This window comes from Aulonocara stuartgranti, assembly GCF_965226115.1.
Source record: "Aulonocara stuartgranti genome assembly, chromosome: 7".
NCBI classification, from domain to species: domain Eukaryota; kingdom Metazoa; phylum Chordata; class Actinopteri; order Cichliformes; family Cichlidae; genus Aulonocara; species Aulonocara stuartgranti.
In genome coordinates, this window is record NC_138945.1 from 6,374,339 (window position 1) to 6,390,960 (window position 16,622).

At 40.2% G+C, this 16,622-nt stretch overlaps 1 protein-coding gene across 1 annotated transcript in view; it reads right to left on the bottom strand.

The window, feature by feature from the left end:
• Nucleotides 1–16,622, bottom strand: part of spon1b (spondin 1b) — a 121,211-nt gene that overhangs the window by 97,379 nt on the left and 7,210 nt on the right. The window contains exon 3 of the mRNA XM_082538584.1: nt 2,465–2,598. Coding sequence (XP_082394710.1) covers nt 2,465–2,598 — 134 coding nt within the window. The remainder of the gene's footprint in view (nt 1–2,464; nt 2,599–16,622) is intronic.

The following is a 16,622-nucleotide window of genomic DNA, read 5'->3' on the forward strand; positions in this document are numbered from 1 at the left end:
AGAATAGATCCGAACAAAGATAACATGACGGGCACGTTACAACAGCAGAGAGCAGACCGTTAAGAAAGAAGACGAAGTGAGACGAGGAAGGCGAAGATGTTAAATGAAGTAATACTAAATCTCTATCTCGCAGCTGACAGACAAAAGTGACAGAAAAACGAGGTGAATTTGCATAGCAGATGTTCCACTACATAGGGCTAGATTTATTGAACCGGCAGACACCGGGATGGCTATGTGCCATCTGTCATACAGCAAAAGCAGATAAATTAAAAGTAACAGCTGTGAGTATACGGTGGAGGTGAGGGCAAGTTATAGCAACTCGCTCAGTGGAGGAAGAGATGCATGTCAGGGAGGTTATTCCCTTTGGGAAGTCGGATTGAAGAGATGGAAACAAGCGAGAGAGAGAGAGAAAAAGCTAAGAAAAAGAAGGCATACCTGTGGAGAGAAGAGGAGAGAGGCAGACGCCTTCAGAGGTGTGCTCCCTCTGAGTTATCTCAGTTTATCATTTGTATTCTCAAGTTGTCAAAGAGTGGCTCACAGCTACATATTGCCATAAGTCACTGTAGCTGTCTGAGCCCACACATCATTTGTTTTTTCCTTGCACATGGCTTGAATTATACGTCACACTCCATCATGTATTAACGGGAAGAGCTATTTGTTTTCTGAGAATATTAAATTTGTAGAAGCATAAAGTGTAGCCATTGTGCATAACAATCATCCCCTTCGTTCACTAAAATCAGCTTTGTATGTTCCCGCTCTGTTTCTCTCCCATAATTTTCATTAAAATCCAGAAAAACAAGTAGCCTTTAAAAAAAATGGTCTAATAAGAATAAATGCCTTTGATTAGTTTGAATCTCAGAGAGAAACATTTCTTTCCTTTTGTTTCTACACCTGTACATTTTGCTAATGCATTTGTAAAAATGGACATAAAAACAACATTTTACTGACTGATTGCGAACAATAAAAACATTACCCAAAGGCAACGGTCAACCCAGACGGCCAACACTCTCTGCTACACCTCAAAAACTGCTCAGGAATGACTCTAGGAACACAATGAAAAAAACAAAGTTCTTATTGTCGAGCATCAGCTGTGTAGGGATCCGCCCTAAAAGCCCCAAGACTGAAAGAGCCAGACCACACTTCATCCTCCAATCAGTGGTGTAAATGTTGTGGCTCATCTGCATATTACACCCCAACCAATATATGCATATGTCGGGTATGCATATATCGATGCATGTTCTTCCTATCATTAGAATTCACATACAGTGCATTTTCTCGCCTTTTTTATTTATTTAAGGAAACACTGTTATCAAAAAAAGAGCTCTTATTTTATGGAGGCTTTAAAATGACTAATAAAAGGCACAACACTGAACAGTTATTGTTCCTCCAGTGCGTGTCTAGACAAAATAATACCTCCTGATACCGTGCACCTTCTTTAGAGTTTCACAGCATTTCTCCTCAGAGTCGCTGGCGCCATTTCACACATGCACATAAAGCTAAGGTCACACACACTCCTGAAATTACACAGAGGTTTAGAGCCCCACCTGCTTCAAACCACAAATTGCCCCCAGTAATCACCATCCATCTCTCCTTTGTAGAGCTGGTCCCTTTACAGAAGCTAATGCGCGCACCAACTAAAGAAACACCTGGCATCAGCTTACTTAATGTGCTGCCTATAACCGATTACGAGTATCTGTAAAAGCAACAATGACCACACCAGTGAACTACATTCACTAACAGGAGAGATTCTGCTTTGCGGTTGTTTTGTGAAGGAAAAGAAAAAGTAAAAAGGGAGTAAAGTGCTCCTGATGTTGTAGAATTATTTAAGATGACACATGGATGTTAATCTGACCTATTCTTATGCTCCTTTCTATTAGATACTGTTGATTTCCAGCAGCATGAAAACCAACTTGCTCAAACTTGCTTGAGTAAAGTTATCTGTCACTTTGACCTTTATGGTTTTGTCACCATGTACAAAAGAAAAAAGAAAAAAAAAACCCCACACACAGACAAAACACTCCTATCAGCTAGCAGTGACTGATTTAAAATCTGCCATCATGGCGTTTAAATCCAGACACCTGTGCCTATCACAGTTCAAATAATCTTTCACTATGTGTTATCTTTAAGGTTTGATTTTCCATAAACATGTACTATTCAAGCTTTAACTGGCGTTATCAATCTGAACTTTTAAACCTGTTTTGACGCAAGAAGCAGCTGTTTTTTTTTTCTTTTAACTTTACTAAACGTCTCTGTGATGAATAATCGTAAAAGCAAAATTTGATCTGTCATTGTATATTTTACACATGTTTGTATGGGATATTGTATTTGTTTTAAATGTTATATACCTATGTGGTATGTGACTTTTGTTGCTATGATGCCAGGTCTCTCTTGTAAATGAGATTTTTAATCTCAATGAGATTTTTACCTGGATAAATAAAGGATTAATAAAAAAAAAAAAACTTACTTAAGTATAACACAGCCAGTCCCACTGGGTGGTGCTGTCCATAAGACCTGTATCCTGGTGCGTCTGCGAGGCGTGCTCTCTGTCACCGCGGGAGGACAGTTGGTCATGAACTGTGTCTCGTCTTCATCAATGATCTAGAAAGAAAAGGATGAGCATTCAGTATTAAATGGCTTTGCTTCTGAAAAGGTCACTTTGAACTTTATGGCATCATATAATGTTGGTGTTCCTAAAAATTCCCTGGAAAAAGAGAACCCAGATCAATCCAGGCAAGGGAATTCAAAAACAATGTTACAAGCAAGCCTCACAATGCAATACTGCACCTCTATGCTCTGCCAAGTAGCATAGACAATATATCAAACACAGTACACACAATAGCTTATTAGACAATGATTACTTATGTTAAGGTTCACAATTGAGGAGGGAAAGTACAAACCACCCTTGGTCCAGAAGCTCTTGGTCCAACAATGATTTTAATGAACACACGTGTGGGAAGACACTCTGTACGCAGACAGCCAGTAGTCCTCGACTTAATCAAAGCATGAACAGATATTTTATAGCATCAGGGTTTGTTTACTGACGCCCCTTCATGCGTCACCGATACATTTTATACATAGATCAGGGGCCTGTTCTTCGTACCTCGCTAAGTAAGTTAGCTGGATTAGATTGTTGACGATTTCGCGTGATCTTGGATCGTTCGGTTCCCCGAAGCTCATCCGGGACTTGCTGTCATAGCAACAGAGCCGTAAGCGTAAACCTGCTCGGGAGCAGGTTTACTTTATGTAAACAGGATTAGATCGCGGCCACGCAGGTATGTCCGCTTCATTTATACGAAAGCAACAGCGATAAATAAATAACATCAATGTAACTGAAGATAATGCAGCACTTGATCCTTTTATTGATGTCACACAGATACATACAGGTCATTTCCTAAAAAAGGGAAATGTACTATTAACATCCTATTACATGTATGTGATTATTACAGATGTAATTCATATTTCAGAGTAGTAATTGTAAATTACTTCGTGTAATCAAGATGAGAGACCACGGCTATAAAATCCAAGGTGGATTTGGGAAGCCTGTCGCAGCCATGTCCTGTCCGTTTACGCGAGCAACCCATTGCGGAAGGTGCAAGATTGATAAGGAGAGTCCTCAGAATTCAGCATATATTGCGGGACAGACAGGATCCTTTAGCTCAGCGCGACAGTGTGCTCATTGAGAGATATCGATTTTCCCGTGAGGATATTATTTACTTAACCAACTTGTTGACGAGGGGGTGCAGGACCACCACCTGTCTTTTTTTGCTCTGCCCTTTTCTTGGTTGCTGTTATAAACAAACAAACAGATTATTTCAGGGTCTCTTTCCAAGAGACGAAAAGCAATATAAGTGATAAATATTACCATTCTATAGAATATTCTTATATTTCACTTTTACTTGTTCCCATGTTCTAGTGGGTCCTGTTGTGGCTCTAATGTGAAAGAGGATATAATATAACAATATAATATGATGTAATATAATATTGGATAATATAGTGTAATATAATAAATCTACCCTACCGCCTACTGGTGTTGGCCAGAGGGGCCGATGGCGCGATATGGCAGCCTGGCTTCTGTCAGTCTGCCCCAGGGCAGCTGTGGCTACAACCGTAGCTGCCTCCACCAGTGTGTGAATGTGAGAGTGAATGAATAGTGGCATTGTAAAGCGCTTTGGGTGCCTTGAAAAGCGCTATATAAATCCAATATATTATTATTATTATTATTAAATTACTTACGAGTTTAATTTGTCAGCAACTTTCTGCCAGCCCTCTCTCCTTGCTTTTGCAGCCTTTGCAGTGTTCCCTTGCGTTCTGATTAAACTCTGAAACTCCTGAAATCCCTCACTCAGGAGTTCTTGCTCTGCTGCCGAAAAATACCGAGCCGAGCGCGCTCCTTCGACATTTTCGCCGACCAATCAGAGGGTTGCCGATCAATGTTTCTACTATCGATGCGTAGCCCCTTTTACGACACCCAGTGATGTCACATTACTGCGTCCAGCTGTACTAATCGTCAACGGAAGGTGTGTTCGGAGAACCGGATTAGCGAGCTCACGGTTAGCGCGATGGTTTGATCTTGGATGTGTCATTTGATCTTGGATGTAGTAAGCGACGTACGAAGAACGGGCCCCAGATCAACATCACCATGACTTTTCACCCAGAAAATCATCTTCTATTTTCATGGCTGGTACTTTCCGTTCTTGTCTTAAAGTGAATTGTTCCTCTTTCTTGTCGAGACATAACTAATCTCTCCTCTAAATAAATCTAACTAATGTGTGTGTATGTGTTGACCTCACATGCTCTTTGTGTCACCTCTTCACCTCCAACCTGCTGTGTCTCGTCCTCAAATGCTCTTTCTCAATTCACCTGTTGCACTTCTGACCTTTCACTAGACCAGAGGCTCACTGAGACTATGTGTATGTCTTCTACTAAATAAATGTTTTAACCAAGAACCTCTACTAAAACCTTAATATAAAATGACCTGATATAAGTGTTTTGTAAGCATGTATTGCAATTCCTTCTATGTTCTAGTTTTCCCTCAGCATGTATCACCTGAACAGTCACGTCAGTGAAGCTTAAGACCTTTAAAGAACCTGAACATCAACTCAAATAAGCACAGATATGCAATATGTATAAAATAGTTATAACTGCACCTGGAATACAAAATTAATATAATAACTTGTATGCATAAACATCTTAAGGCCATCTTAAAGCTATCTGTTACATTGTTAAAGCAATGATCATACTGCAGATTATATTATGCTGGTCAAATACTTTTTGTTCATCCCCACACTTATATTATTTTAGAAGAGCGTGCATTAAAAACCAGAGGCAGGTAGAGTAGCAGCACAGAACAGAGCAGGCATCAGTGACAACAGATTACACTCTTCAAGTTTATTGAAACTGACGAACAATTACACAAAACATAAAATATTCTGTAGGTTTTCAGAATAAAAGAAATGTAGCAGAAATTGATGTTTCAACAAAATGTGAAATAGAAGCAAAACACTTTTGCGTGCTGTCCTTGTATTTAATGACTTTCTGCAGCACATAAGGAGTGAGATTGTGTGCTGGCTTTTCTATTATTATAATAAACTATACAGAGTTAACTGGAAATTTCTATTTGCAACTTTACACAAATTTGGTTTTGGAAACTCTTTCGTAAGCTGGTTAAAAATATTATATAATTCCCCAACAGCTTGTGTCAGAACAAATGACCAAACATCCTCCAGCTTCTGTCTCCTGAGGGGCACCAGGCAGGGGTGCCCACTCTCCCCTTCACTGTTTGCAATTTTTATTGAGCCACTAGCAGCAGCAATTAGACAGGCTACAACAATTAAGGGCATAAAATGTAAGAATGTAGAACATAAAATCAGCCTTTATGCAGATGATGTGTTACTTTTTCTCCAAAACTCACAAACCAATCTCTCTGTGGTAATTGCATTGATAAACTCTTTCTCAAGAGTCTCAGATTATTCAATTAATGTCACGGCGAGTGAGATGAGCCGTATAAAAATAATAAATGAGGATCCAATTGCAGGCAGTAGTGGAGGAGTGAAGGTGGTTTATTGGACACGAAATAAATATAGACAAACAGCAAATGGAGCACGAACTAAACTAGACTGGAGACAACTAAACTACTGAATACAAACCGGAACTCAAACATGAAGCAAGGTGGATGACGGTACAAGATGGTGACGGCAGGGAAACACACAGATGACGCAGGGTGGAAACACAGCTGGGAATAATCAACAAGACGAGACAAAGGTAAAACTGAACACACTCACATGAGACGCAGACCTTCACAATAAAACAGGAAACAAAACACACTTTACTAAGACACAGACTAGACAGAGACAGACTTGAAATGACATATGAAACTAAACCCACATCTTAAACCCAGATAAACAGAACATGGAACTCTAATAATAGACATAAACATTACCATAACACGACAAGAGAACAAGAACACAATCCCTGATGCAAACTTAAATCAAAACACAATAAACTCAAAATACTGGGTCCAACGGACCCAGAACCGTGACAATTAACTGGTCAAAATCAACAGTTCTTCCGATTAATTGCTCCTTCCATAATCGTTTTTGTTTTTTTAACATATATTTCTAGTTAGAGAAATTTAAGAGGCTTATCCCTCAAAACTGTAAATACAAAAAGTTGCACAAAATAGTTTCCCACCACAGGAAATTTATTTTGAGTGTCGCCATAGTTTTATTTTTGAAATACACCAATTTTTATATACTGCAGGCAAAAAGAAAATAAATATTATAATGCAAATTTGCAAAAAAAAAAACAGCATATGCATCAAAATAAACTATTTCCAGCAGTGCAATATGAGTCCTAAGCATCCGAGAAACGACACAGAAAGTCATAAAATCAAACATAACTTTTAAAAACACCAGTACAGGCTCATAAGGCCCTGATGGTAAAAAACTACATTTCTGCAAAATGGCGTCAATTCCGGTTTCCAGGACATGGCGGACATGCAATAGTTCGCGCTGATGGACATAGGAAGTGTTACAAACAGCTGATCAGATCGGCAAAGCGTGTTTCTGGAATATTATGTTTTTGTTGCTGCAAGTGCTTTTTATGCAGTTTTTGCAAAGCTATATGTGGAAGGAAACTGTGACTTAGGACAAGCTGATGGCATAACATGTAAGTACAACTCCTCCGGTTTCATATGCAAAAAAAAACTATTGCGCTAGCTTATGTGGTTGCACTGCTACCTGGATTTAAAAATAGTTACGCAAAACGGAGCGTGCCTCCTCCGACCGGCTTTAATCACTACTTTTTAGCCAACAGGCTTCAGTTCATCTAACACACCTTCTTAGATGAACCCTGGATAGATGTTGAACAGGCACTATGTAATAATCTAGAGATTTCAGACCTACCATTTACCAGCTCAAACATCAAACAACATGAATGCTTTAAAAGCGTCAACATCAGCTCTTCTCTAACAGCATGGTGGGAGTTTCTAAAAATAACACTGTCAATTTTATTCCGCAACCTAGACATCCACATTACTCATACTCTCATCACACATACATATAGGGGCTTGGGGGTGGGTACATTATACAGCATCCAGAGGATGGTCGGTGTATTCAAACCCCCCTCTGGCGCTGGTGCCCTACCCTTTAATTTTAAATGCATATAGACACTGAGGGTTTTCGGGAGGAGCCGTGCTGCTCTCTGGCAGGAAGCACCATGCCCTCCTGTGTTTTAAATGCACTTTAGAACAGCACGCAGCAACACTACATATGAGCAGGCGGAGGGAGGTTTGGGGTCTTCACTCACCCCCATTCTGTTAACCGTCGGGGCTGGGGGGCTGGGAGGAGGTGCTGGCCGTCGGATTGGGGTCTGGGATGCGGGGCCTCCCTGCTACTGCAGATAAGGAGGCAGTCTGCTTTTCTCCACCACAGAGAAAAGGGTTAAATCTCCTGGGTCCGGGTACCCCCACCCCCAGAGGGACAAACCATACCCGGACGTGGGATATAGAGTATGTTTGGGGAGTGTGAATGTGTGTACAGTGTCTATTTGTGTCTGTCTCCACGTCGGGTGAGTGCCGAGTATTTGTTTGTGTATATAGGGGTGGGAATGCACGTTTGTGTCTGCCTCTGGGCCTGAGGCCCGGTCCTCTCTGGCACAGCTGGCTGCCAGCAGAGCCCGCGGGCACGTCACTGCAACCCCCTCTGGCCTCTGCTCTGGGGCTGCTGGGTGACCTCTCGTTTGGGGCTCTCCTCAGCTCTTCCCAGGAGGGTGGCACGGTTGCCCCTCTGGTGGTCCTCCTTGGGTCCTCGCATTCTGGGGCCTCTGGATGTCTGGGGCCTGGATCTCCTCCATACCTGCTTCATGGCCTGGGGGACGGGGCTATGGCTCCCCACACTCCCTAGCAGATCGTTACACGGAGAAACCTTTTGAATACAAGTGTGCTGATCCACACAGGTGTGCACACAGGTGTACACACGGGTGTTCACAGACACAAACTACACCTTTCTTGGCTGCTGCCTCAAAGCACATTGTGTGCTGTCAATCTTGCGTACTGCACAATAACATGTAATATTTAGTATCTGCTGTTATCTACTGTTAGCTAGTTTATTGTGATGGCTTTGTATTTATTGTATTGCTCTTTTTGTTTGTTTTCTCTTCTGTTCTTTCTTATCTCCATACAGGTTATCCACGTGTTTTGCTTGTGTTTCTTTTTTTTTCTTCCCCACTTTCTCACCATCTCTTCTCCCCTCTATTTTTCTTTCTCTCCCTCTCTTTCTTTCATTCTTTCTCCCTGTCCTATCCCCCAGTCATGTCTGTCCCATCTGTAACAACCGAAAATAAAATAAAATAAATACATAATTATAATAAAGGTCAATCAAATGGACCAATATGGCAAGGCCATGATGATCCAATTGGTAAATCCGCTTGGCATCTTTCTTGGCCTTCAGGCAACAATTCTGATGGCTAAAGATACAAAACAAAAAAACAAAACTATACTTACAGGACAGCCAGAACACAAGAATACGCTTATAGTATAAGTTGATGCACAGAACGAGAGGTCTCATCTTCATCACACGGCAAGAAAAATGAAATGTTTCATGTATTATATGATGGTGAAAACAGAGTGTAAATTTAGTTTTAATATGATTTGTTTTACCATTTATGCTTAATCTTAAGACAATATCAGAAGCAGTTTTGATGACATTGACAATTGCTGCTTTTTGCTACTCGGAATCACAGAAATGACACCAGTTTGGGCTGAAAGCAAAGTTGTGGGAAAGCAGACAATTTGAGAGTCCCTGAGAGAGGCTTTGGATAATAACAAACTTGTGTATTCATGACATGTCTAGCACAGTCCCTTCGGTACTTGGACCTTGTCAGACATTTTAATAGACTAAACACACACAAAAAACAAAAGCACACATCCACACATGACCTCTGACCTAGTAGCTAGCATTCTACAGCTGCTTCGCCTCAACAATAACAATGACCTAACACCCAGTCCCAAAGTCCTGAGGACAAAAAGAGGGAGACAAGAGTCACAGACTCTCTTCTTCATTGGGTTGAGAGAAAGGCAGAGTTTTTTGACAGAGGAATCTAAACATATATTAAGAATAACGAGGTGGATTCAAAACAGAACATGTACAAGGATGGCGCAAAGATGCAGTCTAGACATGAGGAAAACTCTGCTTAATTTCTGTAACAGTGCTGGTGAACATTTAACATTGAGAGAAAGAGCACAACAGTGCTACAGAGTGTGTGATCCTCCTCATGTTATATCAGATTGGTTTGCCTATCAGACAGCACTGCAGTCTGTTTACAATAGACGCACAATTCACTTTCCACAATGTTTAGGAGTTATTGATGGGAATTTTTGTCCTTTCGTTCAGAAGCTGCATAGACTTCCGAACAGAGGTCAGGATTCTGTGCAGGCCAGTAGAGTTCTTCTAGACTAAACTCACTCATCCATGTCTTTATGGACCTTGTTTTGTGCACTGGTGCGCCATCCTGTTGGAACAGGAAGGGTCCATCCCCAAACTGTTCACACAAAGTTGGAAGGAGGCGATTTTCCAAACTGTCTAAGTATGCTGAAGCGAGTTCTTAAGAGTTCCTTTCACTTGAACTAGGAGGCTGCTACTTCGTGGCTGAGTTGCTGTCTTTCCACTTTCTTATAATACCACTAACAGTTGAATGTGGAATATTTAGTAGTGAGGAAATTTCATAACTGGGTTATAAAAGGTATCATCCTATCTGCCGGAATTCACTGAGCTCCTGAGACCAATTCTTTTACAAATGTTTGTAGAAGCAGTCTGCATGCCTAATCACTTCCACTGGGACACCAGAATTCAATCATTTGGGTGGGTGAGTCAATACTTTTGGCATATAGTGTACATTATAGGTTAAAACATATCCCATGCATATTTAAGACAGTTACGTCTTAACCCAACCCAAAACAAGTCAAGATAGATATTTCAGATTGTCAAAGTGAACACAGGGAAGACCCAGTCCAAATTTAGGTAAGGAAAAAGCACCTGGGTCAAGAAAGTTAATTTCCATGTCAAGACAGAATTTTCAGGCCAAGGTCAACTGTAACTCATAATGGCAGTTCTCGACTGCTCTCTGTCTGAAGAGTGAGTGAACTTGCTAACTCTGCAGAGTAAAGTGAAGACTGCCTTCAGATACTTAATTTGCATGTAAATGCACATGCTCTAATTATAAGGGGAACGTGTCCCTGCTTGCCTTCTACTTTAGTGGTGTAAGTGAAAACAAGATGCTAAAATCATAGTTGGACAAAGGATGGCTGTGGTGCTACCCGAGATCTATGTCAGAAAGACAAGAATACAGTTTTCTCATTTCTAAATGTGAATCTTCAAGTTGACTTTAAAGGTTGATCCACAGAAATGACATCATTCACTGTTTCTCAAGTTGGAAACTGTAGCACTTTAACTTCATTTTATCCAGGCTGAAATACAACTTTCAGAGCATTTAATATCCAGCATGACTACCTTGCAAACTTTTCAAAACACTCATTCCACCATTGATCTATTCAGCGTTTACACTGCATAATGAGCCTTTTATTATGGCCTAAAGAACAGATCAAAAATGAATGCATCACAGCAGTGCTTATTTTCAGAACAGTGCTGTCATGTTGACCCAGCGCTTTACTCAGCATCACGGTCATGTCTTGTTTTGTTTTTTTTATTTAATACTTAAAAAAAAAAATTAATTCTAACCAGACAGTTTGTTAAGTTGATGCTTTTAACTGTTTGTAAAACATATATATAATCAGCCAATCACATGGCAGCAACTCTGTACATTGAAGGGGAAGAAAGGTGATTTAAGTGACTTTGAACATCGTTGGTCTCAGACAGACTTCTCTGAGTATTTGAGTATTTCAGAAACTACTGACATACTGAGATTTTCCCATGCTACCATTTCTAGAGTTTACAGAGAACAGTCTGAAAAGGAGAAAATGCCCAGTGACTGCAGGTCTTTAGGCTAAAATACCTTCACGATGTTAGAGGTCAGGAGAATGGTCAAACTGCTTTACGCTGATAGGAAGGCAACAGTAAGACAAATAAACCCTGGTTACAGATGAGTTATACAGAAGACCATCTCTGCATGCACAACACATCAAATCTTGAAGCAGACGAACTACAGCGTTGGATGCCACGCCTGTCGGGTAAAAACAGGATACTGAGGCTACAATTTGAAAAAGCTGACCAGATTTGGACAACAAAAAATTGGAAACATTTTGCCTGGTATGATGAGCCTCAAGTTCTGCTGCCACATTTGGATTGTAAGGTCAAAAATTGACATAAATAACATAAAACCGTGGCTCCATCCTGCCCTGTATTAACAGTTCTGGCCGGAGGTGATGCTCAGTTGGTAACCCTTGTACCAGATGAGCATTGTTTAAAGATGACAGTATTGTTGTTGACCATGTGCATCCTTTTATGATCACAGTGTGCCCATCACCTGATTGCTACGTCCAGCGTGATAATATGCCATGTAACAAAGTCCAAACCTGATAAAGAACAGTTGGGACTGGTGGACCAGCAGATTCACATCATGGTAATGGAGTTGAAAAACATGCAGCAACTGTGGGATACGATCATGTCAATATGAAGTGCTATGCTAAAAAAGGGCAAGTCCCAAGTCTGGAAAAGGACACAGTTAAGAGAGATAAATGAAATGCCACTTCAAGATAATCTAATGTTAGAAGTCAAGAAGGTTAAGGTCACAAGTAAAGACTCCAGTCTGAAACACTGGCTTTAAAGTCACTGCACGAAAAACAGTCTGAAGACAAGCGAGTCTTAAATTAAGACAAGTATGCAAATCTGCAACTGCACTAATCGCAGTGAGGCTTTAAGTCCAGACAATAAAATCCCCATTACGGACAGCCTTGTAGAAGAACAACTACTTACACAGTGGTGATATTTCTGTCATGACTATTCTGTAAACAGTAAAGCTACTAAAAAAGTCAGACACATTGAATGTTCAACCCATATTGTTCAATCACCCAAAATGTGCAAGCAATGGAAAGACCCTGAAAGAACGAGTGAAGGCGTGTGAGAAGACTCGCAAAGCAGCATTTATTTTCACTGCACACCCCGATGTCTACGAGTGTCCACGCCACGGTTTGTCTGTCTCAATCTCGCTCTCTCAATCTCTTGCTCCATGTTGAGACAGTAAACACAGATGCTTCAGAGTCCCTGCACAAGCAAACGCAGAACTGTGCTTACACACACACACACACACACACGGTTGGTGTGTGCACAGACTTTGCAAGTTAGTAATTAAATGCAAAGCAGTTACAAAGGAATGAATACAGTTAAAACCTTTGGGACTTGAGTGCAAAGATAAAACTTTTCAGAGGAAAAACATAAGCAGACAGAAAGATAGATTGAAATGTCACGTCAACACTTGAAGACGAGCTTATTTCAGAAAGTAACAAAGTTCTCTTGTCTTGATGAAGACCTTGGAGGCACCGACATTTTGCCTTGAGCTTTCCATCAATCAAAGCTGTGCTATTACTGCAGAACACCGCCGAGATCTTGGGGCTATCACCAATATTGCATCATATTAAATTTTTTGTCTGAGCCACCCAACCAAGGGAGAAGTGTCACAAATCCAAACAGCTACTCTGTAAAAGAAAAAGAAAAAAATCAGACATATGTGTGTGTGTGTGTGTGTGTGTGTGGCTCTATTTCCTAGCAAATGGAGCCAATTCTGTGGCTTTTGGCATTCAATTGCACAAAATAACGCTGAAAAAGAGGGAGTGCATTGTTCATTGGGTCTATTTCATATAAAAAAAAAGCCCCAAAGCTCTTTTTAAAATCTCCTTCTTTTACAGTGATATCCACATTTATAGAGCACTAATGGTTTGCGGGGGTCATTTCAGAGAAACTCTTAAAACCATTTTGCTGTCACAAAGATCAGACCAAAGAGTCTTCATCTCTTGTTTGTGTTCATGCACACTAGAAATGGTCTGCCAGGTTTTTTATGAAGTCTCAAATGATTTGCTTCCTGCCCTTCTTTCAGTTTGTTGTGTTCTCTTTTCTCACATTATTGACATGTGGTGATAAAAGCGCTGAAAACATCAGACAAGTCTGTCACCTTGACAAAACAGCATATTTAGGGGGCACACTTAATGACTGACCCACAGTAAAAAGACTTTGTATGACAGAAAACTGTTTTTAACCTGTTTCTCAAACTTAATTATATAGTCACTGACTTTTCGATCTCTACAAATATACATTTGCATATCAATGTGCAGAATCTGTAGGCAGCAGGCAAAATCCCGGTACTGCAAGCTTTCTGGGTACTCTCTATATGAAATCATGGGCCTTAATGCAACCACAAAAACCCTTGGCTTTAATATCACAGTAGATTTTGAAGAATGTATTTGCATTGTTACAGTCAGGCTGTAAACAATGACCGGCACACAAACAGGAAGTCTTGACCTGGATGCTTTGATGATGTTAGATATCAAATATCTGAATATGTGATAGTTACACAGGAAGACTCATTGCTTCTGGTGACAGCACTCAGTGACAAGTCATCAGATGATAACCAATGGGTTACCAGATTGCTGGCTTCGCTTCCATGGTAACCAGCTGTTTCATTCTGTGTATGCGTGAATCTGGAGAAGTTAAAACCAACAAAAATAACTAAATAAATACATTTAAAAACAGAACATTAGACTTTTTCAGTAAGTTACCTTTATCTATCAGTCAGTAAGCAGCTGACCTTAGTTTTAGTCAAACAAAATCTCTGGTACAATGAACATTAAGCATATATAAACAGTTCAAATGGGAGGAACATAAAAGGTGAATAACTGTATGAAAGGTTACTGGTTTATTCCAAATGGCAGAAAGCCTCGCCTAGAGTCCACGGTAGCAATTTAACTTGAATAATACCTTATCCAGTCATTTTTCTAACAGATAAACATGTTTAATATGCATATTCATTGGGTCCCTTTGTGTATGTATGCATGTGCCTGTCTTCCAACCTCTTTTGGCCCACAGAGATTGTTTAGGCTATTGCCAGCACGAAACAGCATGAACAAACTATACAGGCTCCTGCACAGACCCAAAGTGAGTCACAGAGAGTGGAGACCACTGCAGTCACCCTCGATCACTTTTTCCTTCCAAACACTAAAAATGAAGTGATGATAATTTCCGTGACAGCAAACAGTGGCAATTAGTTTTTCCTCCATCCATCCATCCATTCGCTTCCGCTTATCCTTTTTCAGGGTCGCGGGGGGCGCTGGAGCCTATCCCAGCTGTCATAGGGCGAAAGGCGGGGTACACCCTGGACAGGTCGCCAGTCTGTCGCAGGGCTAAAGTTTTTCCTTTTGCAAGTAATTTTGCCTGAGCTATTATTCCAGTAATGTAGATTAAACCACAATTTCACACAATACTGTGTTATTAGGAATTTGTCAAGTGGGAGGAAATCTTTGGATCCTAATTTGGTCTTCATTTTTGGAGCTTCGTTGTGCTATTTTTTGCACACAACTTCCCAGCGATCGACCGTCAGTCAAACAGTGTAATTAGTATAATGTCAGAGGGCGAAACTTTACTTCAAAAGAAGAAGAAGAGTTTAATTGCAAGACCTGGTACCTCTATTTTGTGTTCCATCAAACAAGCTATTCACTGGTTGTTTTGCAGTGGTGTTGCTGCAGTAGTGTTTTCTATTACTGGTTTTGGGGTCCAATATGTTTTTCTGTTTTATCAGCAAATAAAATTTCAAAAACAACCAATGTATCAATAAGGAAATATTACCAGTTTGGTAATTGCTTATAACAAAAATCTAAGCATGAGCACATAATATTTTGATTTAGGTAATAAAAATAAAAAATAGCGTTTTGGGTGTGCATATGTTAGAGGACAGTGATGTATGTTTTTTCTCTTTTAGGCTACTTTTCTCTTGTATTGTATCCTGAACACTGAAATATCCATCACAAAGCTTCTAATATGAAGTGTTTTTGATGTTTGAACCTGTTTGAATAACATCGTTCACTAAATGTAATTTGGGAGTTTGTAGAAACATTAGTGGATCTCCTGTTTGTTGCCCATAGCTGGCTGTGAATCAGATTATTGCCTTTGATTTTAATACATACCTGCAGCATTACACACCATCCATAAACAAAGAGTGATATGTGCATTTGCAATAAAATCTTTTACGCCGGATGGATCAGAATCTGAAGGTAAATAATCCTGTGTTCTCTACGTTTTAAACATGTCAGCTGTTAAACAGACTCCATATTTATTTGTCGGGAACGTTTGTAATAAAGCAGACACACTCTTGATGAATCCTATGTTCCATGTGAGCTGTCAGTTTTCATCTTCAGAATAGCCGCAGGACCCATACAGTCCCGTCAACGGCTGACTGTTAGCACTGTTGCCTCTCAGTAATGGCTCATTGGTCGTGGGTCCAAATCTAGGCTGGGTCCTTTCTGTATGTTCAGCTTCCTCCCAAAGACATGCATGAGGGTTAGGTTAGCTGGTGAGTCTAAATGGTTGTCTGCCAATATGAGCCCTGCAACATATGGTGCCTTTGCAGGGTATACCCCGCCTTCCTCTTAGTGCTTAAAATCTGATACTTTGTTACTTTTAATTTTACCAAATAATAATATGTGCCTGTGTTTTCAGTAGATTAGCTGCCCCCTCATCAGGGCTGCTTGTTGGTGACACATCAGATTTGTGCATTTCTTGATCGATGACATTAGTCATTGAAATGAACTGACACATCTTAAAATTTTCAATTATCTGTTGTGCATTGTAAGTCCGACTCCTGGCAATGCCATCTCTAGTTGTTCTTATAAGAGTGATGGTTGTGAGGAACCAAGTATGAGATCAGTTCTTTTTTTTTGAAGATTAACCTACTGGGAACCAGTTTTCTGTTGTTTAAGTTTAATCAGTGATGGAGCTGTAATTACTTATGCCAAATAAATATTTCCTGCAGACAGATATTTAAAATTCACATTCATTGCAGCAGAATAAAGTTATCAGACACCAAAGTGCAGCAAATGCTCTTGCTCAGTATTTGGGTATTGCTTGAATAACCATAATGTTAGATTAAACTGCGATGCAGATTTGCATAACGATCATTTATTT